Below are 16,064 nucleotides of genomic sequence, written 5' to 3' on the forward strand. Positions count from 1 at the left end.
GGTGGGCCGGCCTGGCGGCCTGGTGGGTTGAGGCCCAAAGGGGGGGGCGGTGGCCTGCTGGGCCATAGCCGAGTGGGGGGGTCTTTTTCTTTTCTTTTTTATTTTGTTTTTTGTTTTGCATTTTCTTTTATTATTTCTCTTTTCTATTTTAATTCATTTTAAAATATTCAGGCACTTTCTAAAAATATGTTTTCTTTACTATAATTACCCTTGTAATATTCGGCACTCAGCGAACATTTTTGTTTCAACTTTTGAAAACTTTTGTTTGACAAATCTAGAATTTAAATTTTGAAACGGTTTCGAATCATTGCAAGGTTAGCAACAGTAACCGAGGTGATGTGGCATCATTAGCGTGGGATTATTGTAGCTTAATTATCCGGGCGTCACATATTTATAGCCGAGGTGAAAAACTGCTCGCCCGAGGAAAATGGACGAACGTGCCCCTGACCCTTCTCATCCTAGCGACATGTGTCACCCATGTACAGTGTGGTGGAGATCATGGATGAATAGATAAATCTTATTGTGGGATGTGTAATGGTTTGAGCGGCAAAAGCCGAAAATTCAGATAAGAATATTTTAATGCTTCGTTCGCAAATTCTTCAGCTGACAAGGACACAGTGAAGATTTTGAACGGGTTTCAAATAGAACGCACATGAAGCATTTGTGAACAGACTGGGTTGAGTTTAGCATCAAAGGGAAAAGGGTCCGATCATATTCACTTAGCAGAAAAGGCAACTTGAAGAATTAACAATAAGTGAATGCTGTAAAGGACACAAAAACTCAATTATATATACAGTCAATGAAGAACAACGACGGAAAGAGTGAAGACAATGCAAAGTTGAAGAAATTGAACAACTGAGGAATTTCAAAATGAAGAAAAAGTCAAATTGAAGATTTTCAACTTTGCTTGGTGGCGTAACCCACCGTATAAGAATGATGACTTCAGACACCGCGTACAATTGTCGTAGGGTTCTGAGAATCAAATTCTTCATTAATTTCTTCACACTTAGAGGGTTAATCTTCATTGTTTGAAGAAAAACGTTACTTCATGTGTTGCACATCTAAGTCATCAAATTTGCATAAGTGTTAGGATGCGTGTCCTTTTCAAAGAACATTTGAAGATTCTAAGATATTTAGCTCACACCACAACTTGCTAAATCTTTTCTAATCCAAGGGCTTTGTGAAGATATCAGCCAGCTGGTCTTCAGTATTTGCATGGTCGATGGAGATGTCGCCCTTCAACACATGGTCACGAAGAAAATGATGATGAATCTGGATGTGCTTTTTCTTCGAGTGCTGAACTGGGTTGTGAGCAATCTTGATAGCACTCTCATTGTCCCAGTAGAATGGCACATTCTTCACATTGATGCCATAGTCCTTGAGGGTTTGCTTCATCCATAGCAATTGAGCACAACAGGATCCAACAGCAATGTACTCAGCTTCAGCACTAGAGAGTGATACGCAGTTCTGCTTCTTCAAGGACCAACATACCAAGGATCGTCCGAGGAAATGACATGTGCCTGATGTTGACTTGTGGTCCACCCGATCACCAGCATAATCGGAGTCAGAATATCCAATGAGATCAAAGAAAGAGCCCTTGGGATACCATAATCCAAGTGTTGGAGTGTGAGCTAGATATCGAAGAATATGCTTCACAGCCTTATGGTGTGATTCCTTCGGTGTAGCTTGAAATCGGGCACACATGCAAACACTAAGCATAATATCCAACCTAGATGCACATAGGTACAATAAAGAGCCAATCATGGAGCGGTATACCTTTTGATCAAAGTCTTTACCATTTTTCATCGGTGCATAAATGGCCATTTGTGGGCATAGGGATCTTGACGCCTTTGCAATCTTGCATGCCGAATTTCCTCAACACATCCTTGAGGTATTTCTCCTAAGATATGAATATGCCATTGTATTGTTGACGAATTTGAAGACCTAGGAAGAATTTCAACTCTCCCATCATAGACATTTGATATTCCTCACTCATCATATAGGCAAATTCGTCACTGTAACATTGGTTAGTACAGCCAAAGATAATATCATAAACATATATTTGGCACACAAAAAATTCATCATCATATGCTTTGGTGAAAAGAGTTGGGTCAAGTGAACCGGGTTTGAAGCCTTTCTTCATGAAGAATTTTGTCAGTGTGTCATACCACGCCCGAGGTGCTTGCTTGAGGCCATAGAGGGCCCTGTTGAGTCTGTACATGTGATCTGGAAATTTTGGATCCTCAAAATCTGGTGGTTGAGCAACATATACTTCTTCCTCAAGCTTACCATTGAGGAATGCACTTTTCACATCCATTTGATGTAAGATGATATTATGATGGTTAGCGTAAGCAAGCAATATGCGAATAGCCTCAAGTCTAGCAACATGTGCAAAAGTTTCATCTACATCAATTCCTTCGACCTGTGTGTAGCCTTGAGCTACAAGACGAGCCTTATTCCTCACCACAAGGCCATTTTCATCTTTTTTGTTGCAGTAGATCCATTTGGTACCGATGATGTTGTGCTTGCATGGGTCTGGTCGCTTGACAAGCTCCCACACATTGTTGAGCTCGAATTGATGCAATTCATCTTGCATGGCTTGAATCCACTCAGATTCCATGAATGCTTAATCAACTTTAGTGGGATCTGTGATAGTGACAAACGCAAAGTGCCCGCAAAACTTAGATAAGTGTGAAGCTTTTGAGCGCGTGAGAGTACCTGGTACGTTGTTGTCGTCAATGATTTTCTCGATCTTCACTTCGTTTGCAACGTGAGGATGTGTAGGTTGATGACTTTGCTTAGGCCTAGCAATTTCTTCAGGACCATTTTCTTCAGCAACAACAGTGTGATTTTCTTCACGATCCTAAATGACTTCTTCAGCAGATTCTTCGGTAGGGATGATATCCTCAGTAGTTTTGAACTTGATGGACTCCTCAGGTGACATTTCATCTAGCACAGGAGGTAGGTGCTCTCGTTGCGAGCCATTAGTTTCATCAAACCACACACCTACAGTTTCAACAATCTTGTGATGATTGATGTTGAAGACTCTGTAGGTGTGCGAGTCCATTCTGTAACCAAGCATAAAACCCTCATGTGCTTTCGGTGCAAATTTAGAGTGATGGTGAGGATCTCTAATCTAGCATTTAGCACCGAAGACTTTGAAATAACTTACATAGGGTTTCTTGTCAGTGAGGAGTTCATATGAGGTCTTTTTGAAGAATTTGTGAAGATATACCATGTTGATGATGTGGCACGTAGTATCAATAGCTTCAGGCCAGAAGCGCTGTGGTGTCTTGTATTCATCAAGCATGGTGTGAGCCATCTCAACAAGGGTTCTGTTCTTGCGCTCCACGACGCCATTCTACTGAGGAGTATAGGGAGCAGATAACCCGTGAGTAATACCAAGTATATCAAAATATTCATTGAGACCAGTGTTCTTGAACTCATTTCCATTATCACTCCTAATGTGCTTGATCTTCACACCGAAGTTAGTAGAAGCTCTTGAGGAAAATCGTCTGAAGACTTCCTGCACTTCATTTTTGTAAGTGATGATATGCACCAATGTGTAACGAGAATAATCATCAACTATGACAAAGCCATATAATGATGCAGAACTAGAGAACGTGGCATAATGAGTAGGGCCAAAGAGATCCATATGAAGTAATTCAAAGGGACGAGAAGTGGTCATGATAGTCTTTGAGGGATGCTTGGCTCTGGTGATCTTTCCAGCCTCACAAGCCCCACAAAGATGATCTTTGAGGAATTAGACACCCTCGATGCCAATGACATGCTTCTTCTTTGCGAGTGTATGCAAGTTCCGCATCCCAGCATGACCAAGTCGTCGATGCCATAGCCAGCATTCTGAAGCTTTTGCAAGTAGACATGTGGCAGGCTATGGTCCTGCAGAGAAATCAACAATATACAAGTCTCCTTTCCTAAAGCCTTCGAAGACTTTGGAATCGTCAGATTCCATTAGCAGAATGCAAAGATATTTGCCAAAGACAACAACCATATCAAGATCACAAAGCATTGAGACAGACATGAGGTTGAATCCTAAGGACTCGACAAGCATGACTTTGTCCATGTGTCTATCCTCTGAGATCGCAACCTTACCTAGACCCAATACCTTGCTTTTGCCTTTGTCAACGTAGGTGATATGCTTCAGATGTGATGGTGACAAATTAGTGTCCATCAACAAGTTCCTGTCACCGGTCATGTGGTTTGTACATCCACTATCGAGGACCCACTCAGTAGCTTTAGCTTCTTCATCCTGCAGATGAATTAGTGCAACTTACAAACTCATATACTTCACAAATGAATAATATGATATCAATTTCATCAACAGTAACAGATATAGCAATATGAGGACGAGAGAAATGAGTGATTCATTTCTTCATGATTAGCTTGCGTCCATTCAAGCACATGCAAGTCTCCAGCAAATTCTTCAGACGATTAAGTTCGTCTGGAGACCTGACCCTGCATAAGAGATTAGTTCTTTTTCTTCACCACCCACATCTGGAGGGGTGGCAAAGAGTTCATCATTCTGCGAGCTCCATAAGAAAAAGATGGCATTGAAGCCAGTGCACTTCGTTTCACAGAAGAGTGGTTAGGATAAGCATATGAATAAGCAGAGAAATTCTTCGAGGACTTATGAACATAATGGTTTGAAGAATAATGCACATATTCATAGCCTTTAGGATTTCCCTGTGAAATAGAAGTGTTAGCATGATGATGTTCATATGAGGATTTTGATCCTGATGAAGAATTTGGTCCATATGAAGAATTTGATCTGGGGTTCCTTTTCTTCATCGGTGGCGTTATGATGACATTCACCTAAAGATTTTTAAGGCACCTTTTGGAAACCTAGATTTTCTTCATAGGGGGGACCGTTCCTGTAGTTAGTTCCAACATATCGAGCAAATACTTCACAATTCTGATTCTTCAACAATTTATAGTTAGAGTCAAATGACTCATCAGAGGAATATGAAGAATCACAAGTAAAGCCAGATAAAGTGCATGGATCTACCTGAGGTCCTTTCACAGCAACCCATGAGGTTTTGGGATACTGCTCAGGTTTCCAGTAGGTCCCATCAACATTGAGTTTCCTCTCAAAGGCAATACCCTCTTTCCCAGGGTTCTTGTTCAAGATCTGCTTTTTGAGCACATCACAAAGAGTCTGATGCCCTTTGAGGCTTTTGTAAATGTGTGTCACATATAATTCCTTCAGCCCTGCATTATCGTCAGTGATACTTGTGGTATCCTCAGATGAGGAATTTGTGGCCAGAGAGACAGTTGAAGAATTTGCAGCAATAGAAGCATTTGAACATTCAGGAGAGGAATTAGCAGATTCACGCTCAATGCATTTTAGACATGGTGGAATAAATTCTTCCTGTGCGGAACTGATCTGTTGAGCAGGCAATGAATCGTTTTCCTTTTGAAGATCTTCATAACTCACTTTTAACTTCTCAAGATCTTGCTTTCTCTGAAGAAATTCATAAAAAAGCTTCTCATGATCAGTTAAGAGAGTGTTATGATGATTTTGAAGGTTGTCAAACTTAGACTGAAGTTTCTGAAGACTATCAGTCAAAGCCTTAGTTCGATTCAATTCCTCACCCAATATATCATCGCTTTCATCTAGCATGTTTTGAACTTTTTCAAGAGCTCTTTGTTGTTTAGTGGCAAGGGAAGCAAGTTTAGTGTAGCCGGGTCCAAATTCATCACCCGATTCATCATCACTAGATTTAGAAAAGGTAGCATTCATTTACCTTGGCACCCTTTGCCATAAGGCATGGTGCAGTGGATGATGATTCTGGGGCGAAAGTCATCTCCTTGAGAGATTCCTTGAAATCCTCAAACCAAGGATCATGACGAGTTCGATGGCCTTCATAGACCTCAGAGAGTCGGTCCCAGATAAGATTCGCATGGTTGAGATGCATGATGTTCCTGAACTGATTTTGGGACAAACAGGAGCAGATGACATCCTTCGCCATGAGGTTGAGGAGAGTGTACTTGAGAATATCATCAGCCTCCGCCATCTTGCAAAGATCGGTAAGACCGATCTCAGTGACGGTCCACAGTTCGTTGTTCATCGCCATGAGTCGCTTATTCATCATGGCCTTCCACTTGGGATACTCATGTTGGGTAACGTAGTAATTTCAAAAAAATTCCTACGCACACGCAAGATCATGGTGATGCATAGCAACGAGAGGGGAGAGTGTTGTTCACGTACCCTTGTAGACCAAAAGCGGAAGCATTAGAACAACGTGGTTGATGTAGTCGTACGTCTTCACGGCCCGACCGATCAAGCACCGAAACTACGGCACCTCCGAGTTCTAGCACATGTTCGGCTCAATGACGATCCCCGGACTCTGATCCAGCAGGGTGTTGGGGAGGAGTTCCATCAGCACGATGGTGTAGTGACGATCTTGATGTTCTACCGCCGCAGGGCTTCTCCTAAGCACCGCTACAATATTATCGAGGACTATGGTGGAGGGGGGCATCGCACACGGCTAAGAGATCTTGAAGATCAATTGTTGTGTCTTAGAGGTGCCCCCTGCCCCCGTATATAAAGGAGCCAAGGGGGAGGGGGCGGCCGGCCAAGGAGGGCGCGCCAAGGGGGAGTCCTACTCCCACCGGGAGTAGGACTCCCTTCTTTCCTAGTTGGAGAAGGAGAAGGGGGGAAGGAGGAGGAAGAGGGGAAGGAAAGGGGGGCGCCACCCCCCTCTCCTTGTCCTATTCGGACTAGGGGGGAGGAGCGCGGCCAGCCCTTGCCTCCTCTCTTCCTCTCCACTAGGGCCCATGTAGGCCCATTAAGCCCCCCGGGGGGTTCCGGTAACCTCCCGGTACTCCGGTAAAATCCCGATTTCACCCGGAACACTTCTGATATCCAAATATAGGCTTCCAATATATCAATCTTCATGTCTCGATCATTTCGAGACTCCTCGTCATGTCCGTAATCTCATTCGGGACTCCAAACAAACTTCGGTACATCAAAACTCATAAACTCATAATATAACTGTCATCGAAACCTTAAGCGTGCGGACCCTACGGGTTCGAGAACTATGTAGACATGACCTAGAACTGTTTTCGGTCAATAACCAATAGCGGAATCTGGATGCTCATATTGGCTCCTACATATTCTACGAAGATCTTTATCGGTCAAACTGCATAACAACATACGTTGTTCCCTTTGTCATCGGTATGTTACTTGCCCGAGATTCGATCGTCGGTATCCAATACCTAGTTCAATCTCGTTACCGGCAAGTCTATGTACTCGTTACATAATATATCATTCTGTAACTAACTCATTAGCTACATTGATTGCAAGGCTTATAGTGATGTGCATTACCGAGAGGGCCCAGAGATACCTCTCCGACAATCGGAGTGACAAAACCTAATCTCGAAATACGCCAACTCAACATGTACCTTTGGAGACACCTGTAGAGATCCTTTATAATCACCCAGTTACGTTGTGACGTTTGGTAGCACACAAAGTGTTCCTCCGGTAAACGGGAGTTGCATAATCTCATTGTTGTAGGAACTTTGTATAAGTCATGAAGAAAGCAATAGCAACATATTAAACGATCAAGTGCTAAGCTAACGGAATGGGTCAAGTCAATCACATCATTCTTCTAATGATGTGATCCCGTTAATCAAATGACAACACCTGTCTATGGTTAGGACACAACCATCTTTGATTATTGAGCTAGTCAAGTAGAGGCATACTAGTGACCTTAAGTTTGTCCATGTATTCATACATGTATTATGTTTCCGGTTAATACAATTATAGCATGAATAATAAACATTTATCATGATATGAGGAAATAAATAATAACTTTATTATTGCCTCTAGGGCATATTTCCTTCAACTCATGACCGTCAAAGATGGGGCATGCCACTTTCTTCATTCCTGCAGTCGACGTAACTAGAACTCTAGGTGGTTAAACCAAAATCGCATAGAACAAGGGAGTACATTGCTCTGATACCAATTGAAAGTGCGTTTAGTCGACTAGAGGGGGGGGGGATAGGCAATTTTTACAAATTCATCACTGAGAAATTTCAGGGTGAGGAAATTCCTAAGTCATGAACAACTAACAGCGGAATAAGTACTCGGGTATAAGGATAACAGAGCAATAGCATAGTCATCATGATGAAATGAAAAGAAAACACAGGATAAGCAGACTGAAGACAATGAGATGAAGAAATAGGATTGAGAAAATAGAGAAAGTCTTCAGTCAAAGTCTTCAAACAGTAATGATCAGGTTCATCAACACATGAATGAGGAAATGAAAGGATTGAGGAAATAGAACCCGTAGGCTTGGTGAAGAGAATGATTTGGTAGATCAGTTCCAACTGTTGTGATAGTTGTACATCTGGTTGGAGCGGCTGAGTATTTAAACTCGAGGACACACAGTCCCGGACACACAGTCCTCACCGTATTCTCCTTGAGCTAAGATCACATAGACCTCGCCCAACACTCGCCGTAAGTCTTCACAGGTGACTTCCAAACCTTCACAGACTTGGTCACTCGGTAATCCAGAATTCCTCTTGGATGCTCAGACCATGACGCCTAACCGTCTAGAGGATACACAATCCTCAAAGGTAACAAGCGTCAGTTCCACACAGGAACAACCTTTTCAGTGATGCTCAATCACTTTGGGTTTGTAGGTGTTTGGGTTTGGAATTTGGGTTTTCCTCACTTGATGGTTTTAGCTCAAAGTCCTCGGAGGATGGGATGCTCTCAATTGACAAGTGTCAGTTTCTCTCGGAGCAGACAACCAGCTAGTGGTTGTAGGGGGCGGCTATTTATAGCCTAAGGAGCAGCCCGGCATGATAAGACATAAATGCCCTTCAATGATATGACCGTTAGGTGATAGGATATTTTGGACAACTGGCGCGTAGCACAACAACGGTCGGATTTGAGGTTTGAATTCCTCAGGGCTATCATGTTCCTCACTGTGTAGGTAATCCGCACTAGCGAATTCCTAACTCCTCAGTCAGAACAAATTCCTCAGAGACCATAAGATCTTCGTCTCTATCACTGAAGAAATTGACTGAACTAATATGAGATTTCCAATGGCCTCACTCGAAAGGATTGGGTAGGTGTCGGATTTGGAGATGAGCATCACTTGGAAATCTGTTTCCTTAGTATTACCTCAACCCCCTTTAATAGTATGGTGTTTCCTATGACTCAAGAAGGAGAAAACGAAACTCCGAAAATAAAAGTCTTCACGCTTCATAATCCTCGCATGAATATCCAAGTCTTCAAGGTCACACCAATTTCTTCACTTTCAAAGACTTTAGGAGAACCAAAGTCTTCAGCTGAAGACATTCATTTTTAGGAGTCGACATTCATTGTAAATATCAAACTCCTCATCGACTTATAGAGCCTGTGTACAATCACAAACATATTAGTCCCTTAACCTATAAGTCTTCAATACACCAAAATCACTAAGGGGCACTAGATGCACTTACACTAGTGCATCGGGTCCAATGAAAATCTTTTGTGACAATACTGGTGCAATTGCCTTGGCAAAGAAATCCAGATTTCACAAGAGAACCAAACACATCAAGAGACGATTCAATTCCATCCGTCATCAAGTGAAGGAGGGAGACATAGAGATTTGCAAGATACATACGAATCTGAATGTTGCAGACCCGTTGACTAAGCCTCTTCCACGAGCAAAACATGATCAGCACCAAGACTCCATGGATGTTAGAATCATTACTTTGTAATCTAGATTATTGACTCTAGTGCAAGTGGGAGACTGAAGGAAATATGCCCTAGAGGCAATAATAAAGTTGTTATTTATATTTCCTTATATCATGATAAATGTTTATTATTCATGCTAGAATTGTATTAACCGGAAACTTAGTACATGTGTGAATACATAGACAATACATAGTGTCCCTAGTATGCCTCTACTTGACTAGCTCGTTAATCAAAGATGGTTATGTTTCCTAACCATAGACATGTGTTGTGATTTGATGAACGGGATCACATCATTAGAGAATAATGTGATGGACAGGACCCATCCATTAGCCTAGCATTACGATTGAACGAGGTATGATGATAGCGACGATCGAATCTCGGACAAGTAACATACCGATAACAAAGGGAACAACATATGTTGTTGTGCGGTTTGACCGATAAAGATCTTCATAGAATATGTAGGAGCTAATATGAGCATCTAGGTTCCGCTTTTGGCTATTGATCAAAGATGTGTCTCGATCATGTCTACATAGTTCTCGAACCCATAGGGTCCGCACGCTTAACGTTCGATGACGATTTGTATTAAGAGTTATGTGTTTTTGATGACCGAAGTTTGTTTGGAGTTCCAGATGAGATCATGGACCTGACGAGGAGTCTCGAAATGGTCGAGACATAAAGATTGTTATATTGGACAAATGTATTCGGACACCGAAATGGTTTCGAGACGTTTTGGATATTTATCGGGGAATCGAAGGGTTACCGGAACCCCTCGGGGAAGTTATGGGCCTTAATGGGCCATAAGGGAATAGGAGAGGGGAGCCCGTATGGTGGCGCCCCCCCAAGGGAGTCCAAATTGGACAAGGGGGGGGGGCACGACCCCCTCTTCCCTCTCCCTCTCCCTCTCCTTCCCTCCTTCCCCTTCTTGGAATAGGAAAGGGAGACCAGCTAGGATTGGGAATCCTACTTGGACTCCCCCTTGGCACGCCCCCTCTAGGCCGACGGCCTCCTCCCTCTCCTCCTTTATATATGTGGGCAGTGGGCACCCTAAAGACACATCAATTGTTCTTTGCCGTGTGTGGTGCCCCCCTCCGTAGTTTACGCCTCCGGTCATAGCGTCGTAGTGCTTAGGCGAAGCCCTGCACGGATCACATCATCAACACTGTCGCCACACCGTTGTGCTAACGGAACTCTCCCTCGACCCTCTACTGGATCAAGAGTTCGAGGGACGTCATCGAGTTGAACGTGTGCTGAACACGGAGGTGCCGTACGTTCGGTACTTGGATCGGTTGGATCATGAAGACGTTCGACTACATCAACCGTGTTAACTAACGTTTCCGCTTTCGGTCTACGAGGGTACGTGGACACACTCTCCCCTCTCGTTGCTATGCATCTCCTAGATAGATCTTGCGTGATCGTAGGAATTTTTGAAATTGCATGCTATGTTCCCCAACAATACATCACTTTTGGGCTTGGAATGAAGACCGCAAAGCCTGTTTCACGGTTCAATCGTCTTACAATCTCATTGTAAAAAGAAGTGGGAAGAGAAGTTGGCTAGAGGAATGACAAGAGAACTAAAACTTAGAAAGGGAGAGCAAAGCTTGGTCACCGCCTTAGAAAAATCATGTATCTTGAAAGCTGAATATCTTTATCTAGCGGCTTGCATAGCACTCACTACCGACAGGGGATGTACTCCATCAACCTAACATGTCCACTACCCACGTGTGTGTCCTATGTGGCCCGACAGATAGCTAGCGACATTCTTTGCTCAGTTGCAGCATGTCTCTTAGTGTATGGACTCTATTTGAGGAGGACATGGTCGAACATATGTGAGCGAACCAGAACACGGAGGCCAAAAGCTGGCTTTTTGCCATGAACGAGACGATGCAGCAGGGGGGTTACAAATTGATGATTGTGACCCTATGAGTAACCCGCCAGCCCGACGGAAAGCGATCCAAAAGATATATATCAAACTACGTATGCGACACACTGTTTCATCAATTCCTTCATGTATGAGATAAAGGTTTTGTAGAAAACCGGTTGCTGGTCCGGCTTCTTCCCTTTCGATACCGAGGCCAAGGCATTGGCTACCTCCGATTGCTGGCCATGCTAAGATCAACGTGGATGCGGCGGTGGCCAGGGAAGGAGACCGCGGGGTTGTAGCTGCAATATGCCGAGACCATGCAAGAGTATATCAGGGGGATACGACTGTGGTTTTCAATCATTTGAATGACCCAACAACTATTGAAACTTTGGCGGTAAGGAAGGCGCTAGCACTGGCCGAGGATCCCTAGGATCGAAGTGGCATCGGATTGTAAGGTGGTAATTGAAGCAATCAAGGAAGGTAGTGCAACAATGTATGGAGCAATGATACATGAAATAGACTAGGCTGGTGTTTCCGATTCTTGGTATTTCTAGTTATGAGTATAGGACATTGAATGTCGAGGCTCATGCTCTCGCGAAGCATGTACTTTTTTTAACCGGGCTAAGCCCCTTTCCATTACATAGAACGGAAATACAATTGTTCGAGAAAAATCGAAGAGGAGAGGAAAGAGAGGTAAGGAGTCCAACGCACTGCTAAGAAACCCACCGCATTAGCCCGCTGTCAAAACGAATGCACTTCCTTTAGAGGTTGGCCTCCATGCTTAGTTAAGCCAGCCCGATGATATTTTATTCGTCCCTATAAATGTTGTGACATCTTAATAAAGCTTGCGAGTTTCCTTATATATCTATACCTACTAATAAAAAAATAGGGATTCTTAGCCCATCATATTATTTTATAAAAAACACTCTAATATTTCTGACATTAAACCCACAGTACATATGAAATGTTTTTTTAAATACTCATATCTTCTAAACCGTAACTTCAAATTTAACATGTTATATATGGAATTTGATTAGAAAAATATATAGAATCTGAATATGATGTTATTTTACTTGTTAACCATTTAAAAAGATTAGTTTGTCTAATTCACATCTAGATGTTTTTTAAGGATGTCACATCTAAGCTCCCACAAATATATAATGCAAGAACAAGAAACAAAAAAAACTAGGAAAAAATAGACCATAAACAGAGTGTACATCAGCTTAGATGTGACGTAACTACGTCACATCTAGATGTGTCCTAGACAGACCCTAAAAAGATACTATCTAGGGTGCAATCTTGATCAACAGTGCATTATCCGTCTTTCTTTCATATTGGTACTGATCCGGATTGGTACTGGTCCGGATTGTGGATAAACATCTCAGCAAAATCAAGATTAGAGACGAAATAAAAATCACTTGCCTGTTTCTTTGTACGTATTAAATCTACATGCAAGCCTTGTTTAAATAGAAGATATGTGAAATCTTGAACTTGCACTTCTATAAGCAAAGACCATCTTTGTTTGGGCCGTAATAATACTCTTATGATAGACAATTTTTTAAATTAAGAGCGTGCGATATTTTTTTTTGTTCTAACGCATGAGCCCTTTTGCTAGCAAGGAAAAAAGTACATAGAAGAGCAAACAAACGGAGCCTTGATCTGGACCGTCCATCCCCGCGTCTGAACTGCAGTGCATGAGGACTTGCGTCGTCGTCGCGTCCCCTATTCGATTCGACTCGTCCGGGAAAATAGAAATTGGTCGATCCATCGGACCTTGCAGAACGAAGCAAAATCGAGGGTTTCGAGAGGGACATCAGACGCTGCGAAGATGGACGGCGCCGGCGGGATCTTCGCCGCCGTCGTGTGCGCGCTGCTGGTCTTTGCCATCTTCCCCCTCCTCCTCTGGCGCCGCCGCTCCGATGCCGCCGCCGCGGTCGACAACCACCGCCTCCCGCCCCAGCCACTCCAGGTACCCCTCCTCTCCGCACTTGTAGGTTTCCATCGCTTTGCCCAATCTAACCCACTCCCAGTAGCTACCTAGCCAGTAATCTTGCATCGCCTAATTTCGTTCGCTCCAGGGGGAGCGGGTGCTTCGTGGCGGCGCTGCGGCGCGCCGCATGCGTAGGAGGCCAGCTGCGGCGAGTTCGTCGGCAGCGTCCACCAGTCGTGATGGTAGTGGAACACCCGAAAGGACTTAGCCTTTCCATCGATTGCATCAGTAAGTATTAACCCTAGCTAGCTTGGGCTCTGATAATTTTCGGTTGTGCAGTTGCAGATGATGAGTCAGGGAGCGAGGAGGAGGATCCCAATGTCCCTAAAGGCTCCAAGAAGGAAAGGAAAAGGCAAGAGAGGGAAGAGCGGGAGGCGCAGCGCCAGGTTGGTCAAAGAATTAGGTTGCACTGATGTATTCTTCTATTATGCCAGCAATTGCACCTAGGAACCTTAGATTTTGTGCAAAATTAGTACTCAGTCAAATCCTTCAACTTTAGCTACACAAGCATATATAAATTGTTCATCTACATGCCAGTGTCACAATGTGCTTTCAGCTCCTGACACTAGCTAGTTAGCATACATCTTATCATCTTACACTTATTTCCTTATACAAGATGACTGATTGCTAATTTTATGTCAATTGAGAGATTATATCTTCATTTCTTAAAAATTGAACTATTGCTTATTTGATTGTTCATCTCACGGCAGAGTATGGAACATAATTGCATTTGATTGCCTTTTACTCACTTGCATGGTTATATATCTTGCAAGGCTAATGAAGCAGCACGGAATTCAAGGAGAACTAATCAAGACCGTTACGAGGAAATGAGAAGGAAGAAAGATGAGGAGCGTGAGGCCCAAGAGAGATTATTGGTTAGAAGTTGTTTAACTCCTGATTCTTCTGTTTGATGCTGTTATATATTGAGCTCTCATGCTAAGTTGCGTATTGCTTTAGGAAGAAGAAGCTATGGCACGGAAAGCCAAGGAAGAGGAAGCTGCTGCTCTGGAATTTGAGAAATGGAAAGGGGCCTTTTCAGTTGATGCTGAAGGGACAACTGAAAGTGAGACGCAAGATGGTGGCCAGGGTTTGCTCCACAATTTTGTGGAATACATCAAGGTGCACTTTCTTTGTGTGTGGATGTAGTCTAGTGATGCTTTCTGACGGCTGCCACTGATTCATTGTTTGAAGAAATCAACTGTCTTGCTTTTGATATCATGAATGCAGTAGAACTTAATGTATGATCTAATTTTTGTACAACATGGTATGTTGGATAGGTGTTTCATTGAAATTATTGTCAACATTAGTTTGTTAAACTGTAGAAGGATGTGTTATTGTCTTATCATTGTCCAAGTATATTGCATCGGTAAGATCCACTTGTCTTACTAAATCCACAATCTTTGCTTTGATTTATTTCATACTTTCCAGAAGCAGAAGTGTGTTCCACTAGAAGATCTTGCTGGAGAGTTTGGAATGCGAACCCAGGTAACTGAAGAGCCATTTTATATCAGACGGTTAGATGTTGATATCGGTAAATGGTTTAACGTTTTATTTGCTGCTATATAGAAGTAAGATTCTGTTCTTTATCTTGAGAAAACACAAAAGCTTAGCGTCGCGATGCATTGGTAGATAAAATGTTTGTATGTACGACTGGCATACGTGTAGGTCAAATACACACACAACCTAGACTAAGCTCTGCCGGTAGTGATGCCTGGAGGCCAGTTGCCACTGCTGTAGTCCACAATCATGTTCTGTGTTGTACTGTGGCTCCCAAGAAAGACTAGCCTTACTTTACTGCACTTCTGTTCCATTGGAAAGAGGTTACTTGTGAAAGGTACTAACTAGAAAAGAGATTATTTGAAAACCACAAATTTTCAACAAGATAGAGTGGCTAATCATGGTGGTTCTCAATATCTCTTGCTCTTTTGTTCTGTCAAATCATGGTCGTCCATAGTCTTAGTGTCCATAATATCAATGTTCATACCAGAGTCCCTTTTATTAAGATCAATTCAAGGATGCTTGCATCTGTTTTGGAATTACTATACTTAAGATTTTAGCCATATTGTCTTGTACCTTGATGTCATGTCATTTGACCTGGAACCTCAGTATTATTGCGATAAACTAACATATGATTGTGTCGGAAATGATATGGAACATAAGTTTGTGCTATTTCGAAAATTCACTTTGATTGTTCTGTTTTTCTTTAAACATTGTATAAAATGTGTATTTGTAATTATTCTTGTAAAATGTGTATGACCTGTGTAAGAGGCAAACATTCGATTTATACAAACATCTCATAATACAGTAAGGCAGCGTTTGGCATTGCGGTGGATTCTCATAATCCCATTTGCCCCATCCTATTTACCCTGTTTTAGTGTTTGGTTGACCTGCTTTTACCTACCTTTATGGCTAATTTTCCATGAGAGATTATAAAATAACCACATAACAACATAGTTCAGCAACCACAAACTGAGCCTAGTACTATAATTTTTTGTGAGAGC

At 42.6% G+C, this 16,064-nt stretch overlaps 1 protein-coding gene across 1 annotated transcript in view; it reads left to right on the forward strand.

The window, feature by feature from the left end:
- Nucleotides 1-13,257: 13,257 nt before the first annotated feature.
- Nucleotides 13,258-16,064, forward strand: part of LOC123045150 (DDRGK domain-containing protein 1) — a 4,243-nt gene continuing 1,436 nt past the window's right edge. The window contains exons 1-6 of the mRNA XM_044468091.1: nucleotides 13,258-13,542; nucleotides 13,652-13,745; nucleotides 13,843-13,949; nucleotides 14,337-14,438; nucleotides 14,521-14,682; nucleotides 14,992-15,048. Coding sequence (XP_044324026.1) covers nucleotides 13,402-13,542; nucleotides 13,652-13,745; nucleotides 13,843-13,949; nucleotides 14,337-14,438; nucleotides 14,521-14,682; nucleotides 14,992-15,048 — 663 coding nt within the window. The 5' untranslated portion in view covers nucleotides 13,258-13,401. The remainder of the gene's footprint in view (nucleotides 13,543-13,651; nucleotides 13,746-13,842; nucleotides 13,950-14,336; nucleotides 14,439-14,520; nucleotides 14,683-14,991; nucleotides 15,049-16,064) is intronic.

This window comes from Triticum aestivum, chromosome 2B (genome assembly GCF_018294505.1).
Source record: "Triticum aestivum cultivar Chinese Spring chromosome 2B, IWGSC CS RefSeq v2.1, whole genome shotgun sequence".
In the NCBI taxonomy this organism is placed as follows: Eukaryota; Viridiplantae; Streptophyta; class Magnoliopsida; order Poales; family Poaceae; genus Triticum; species Triticum aestivum.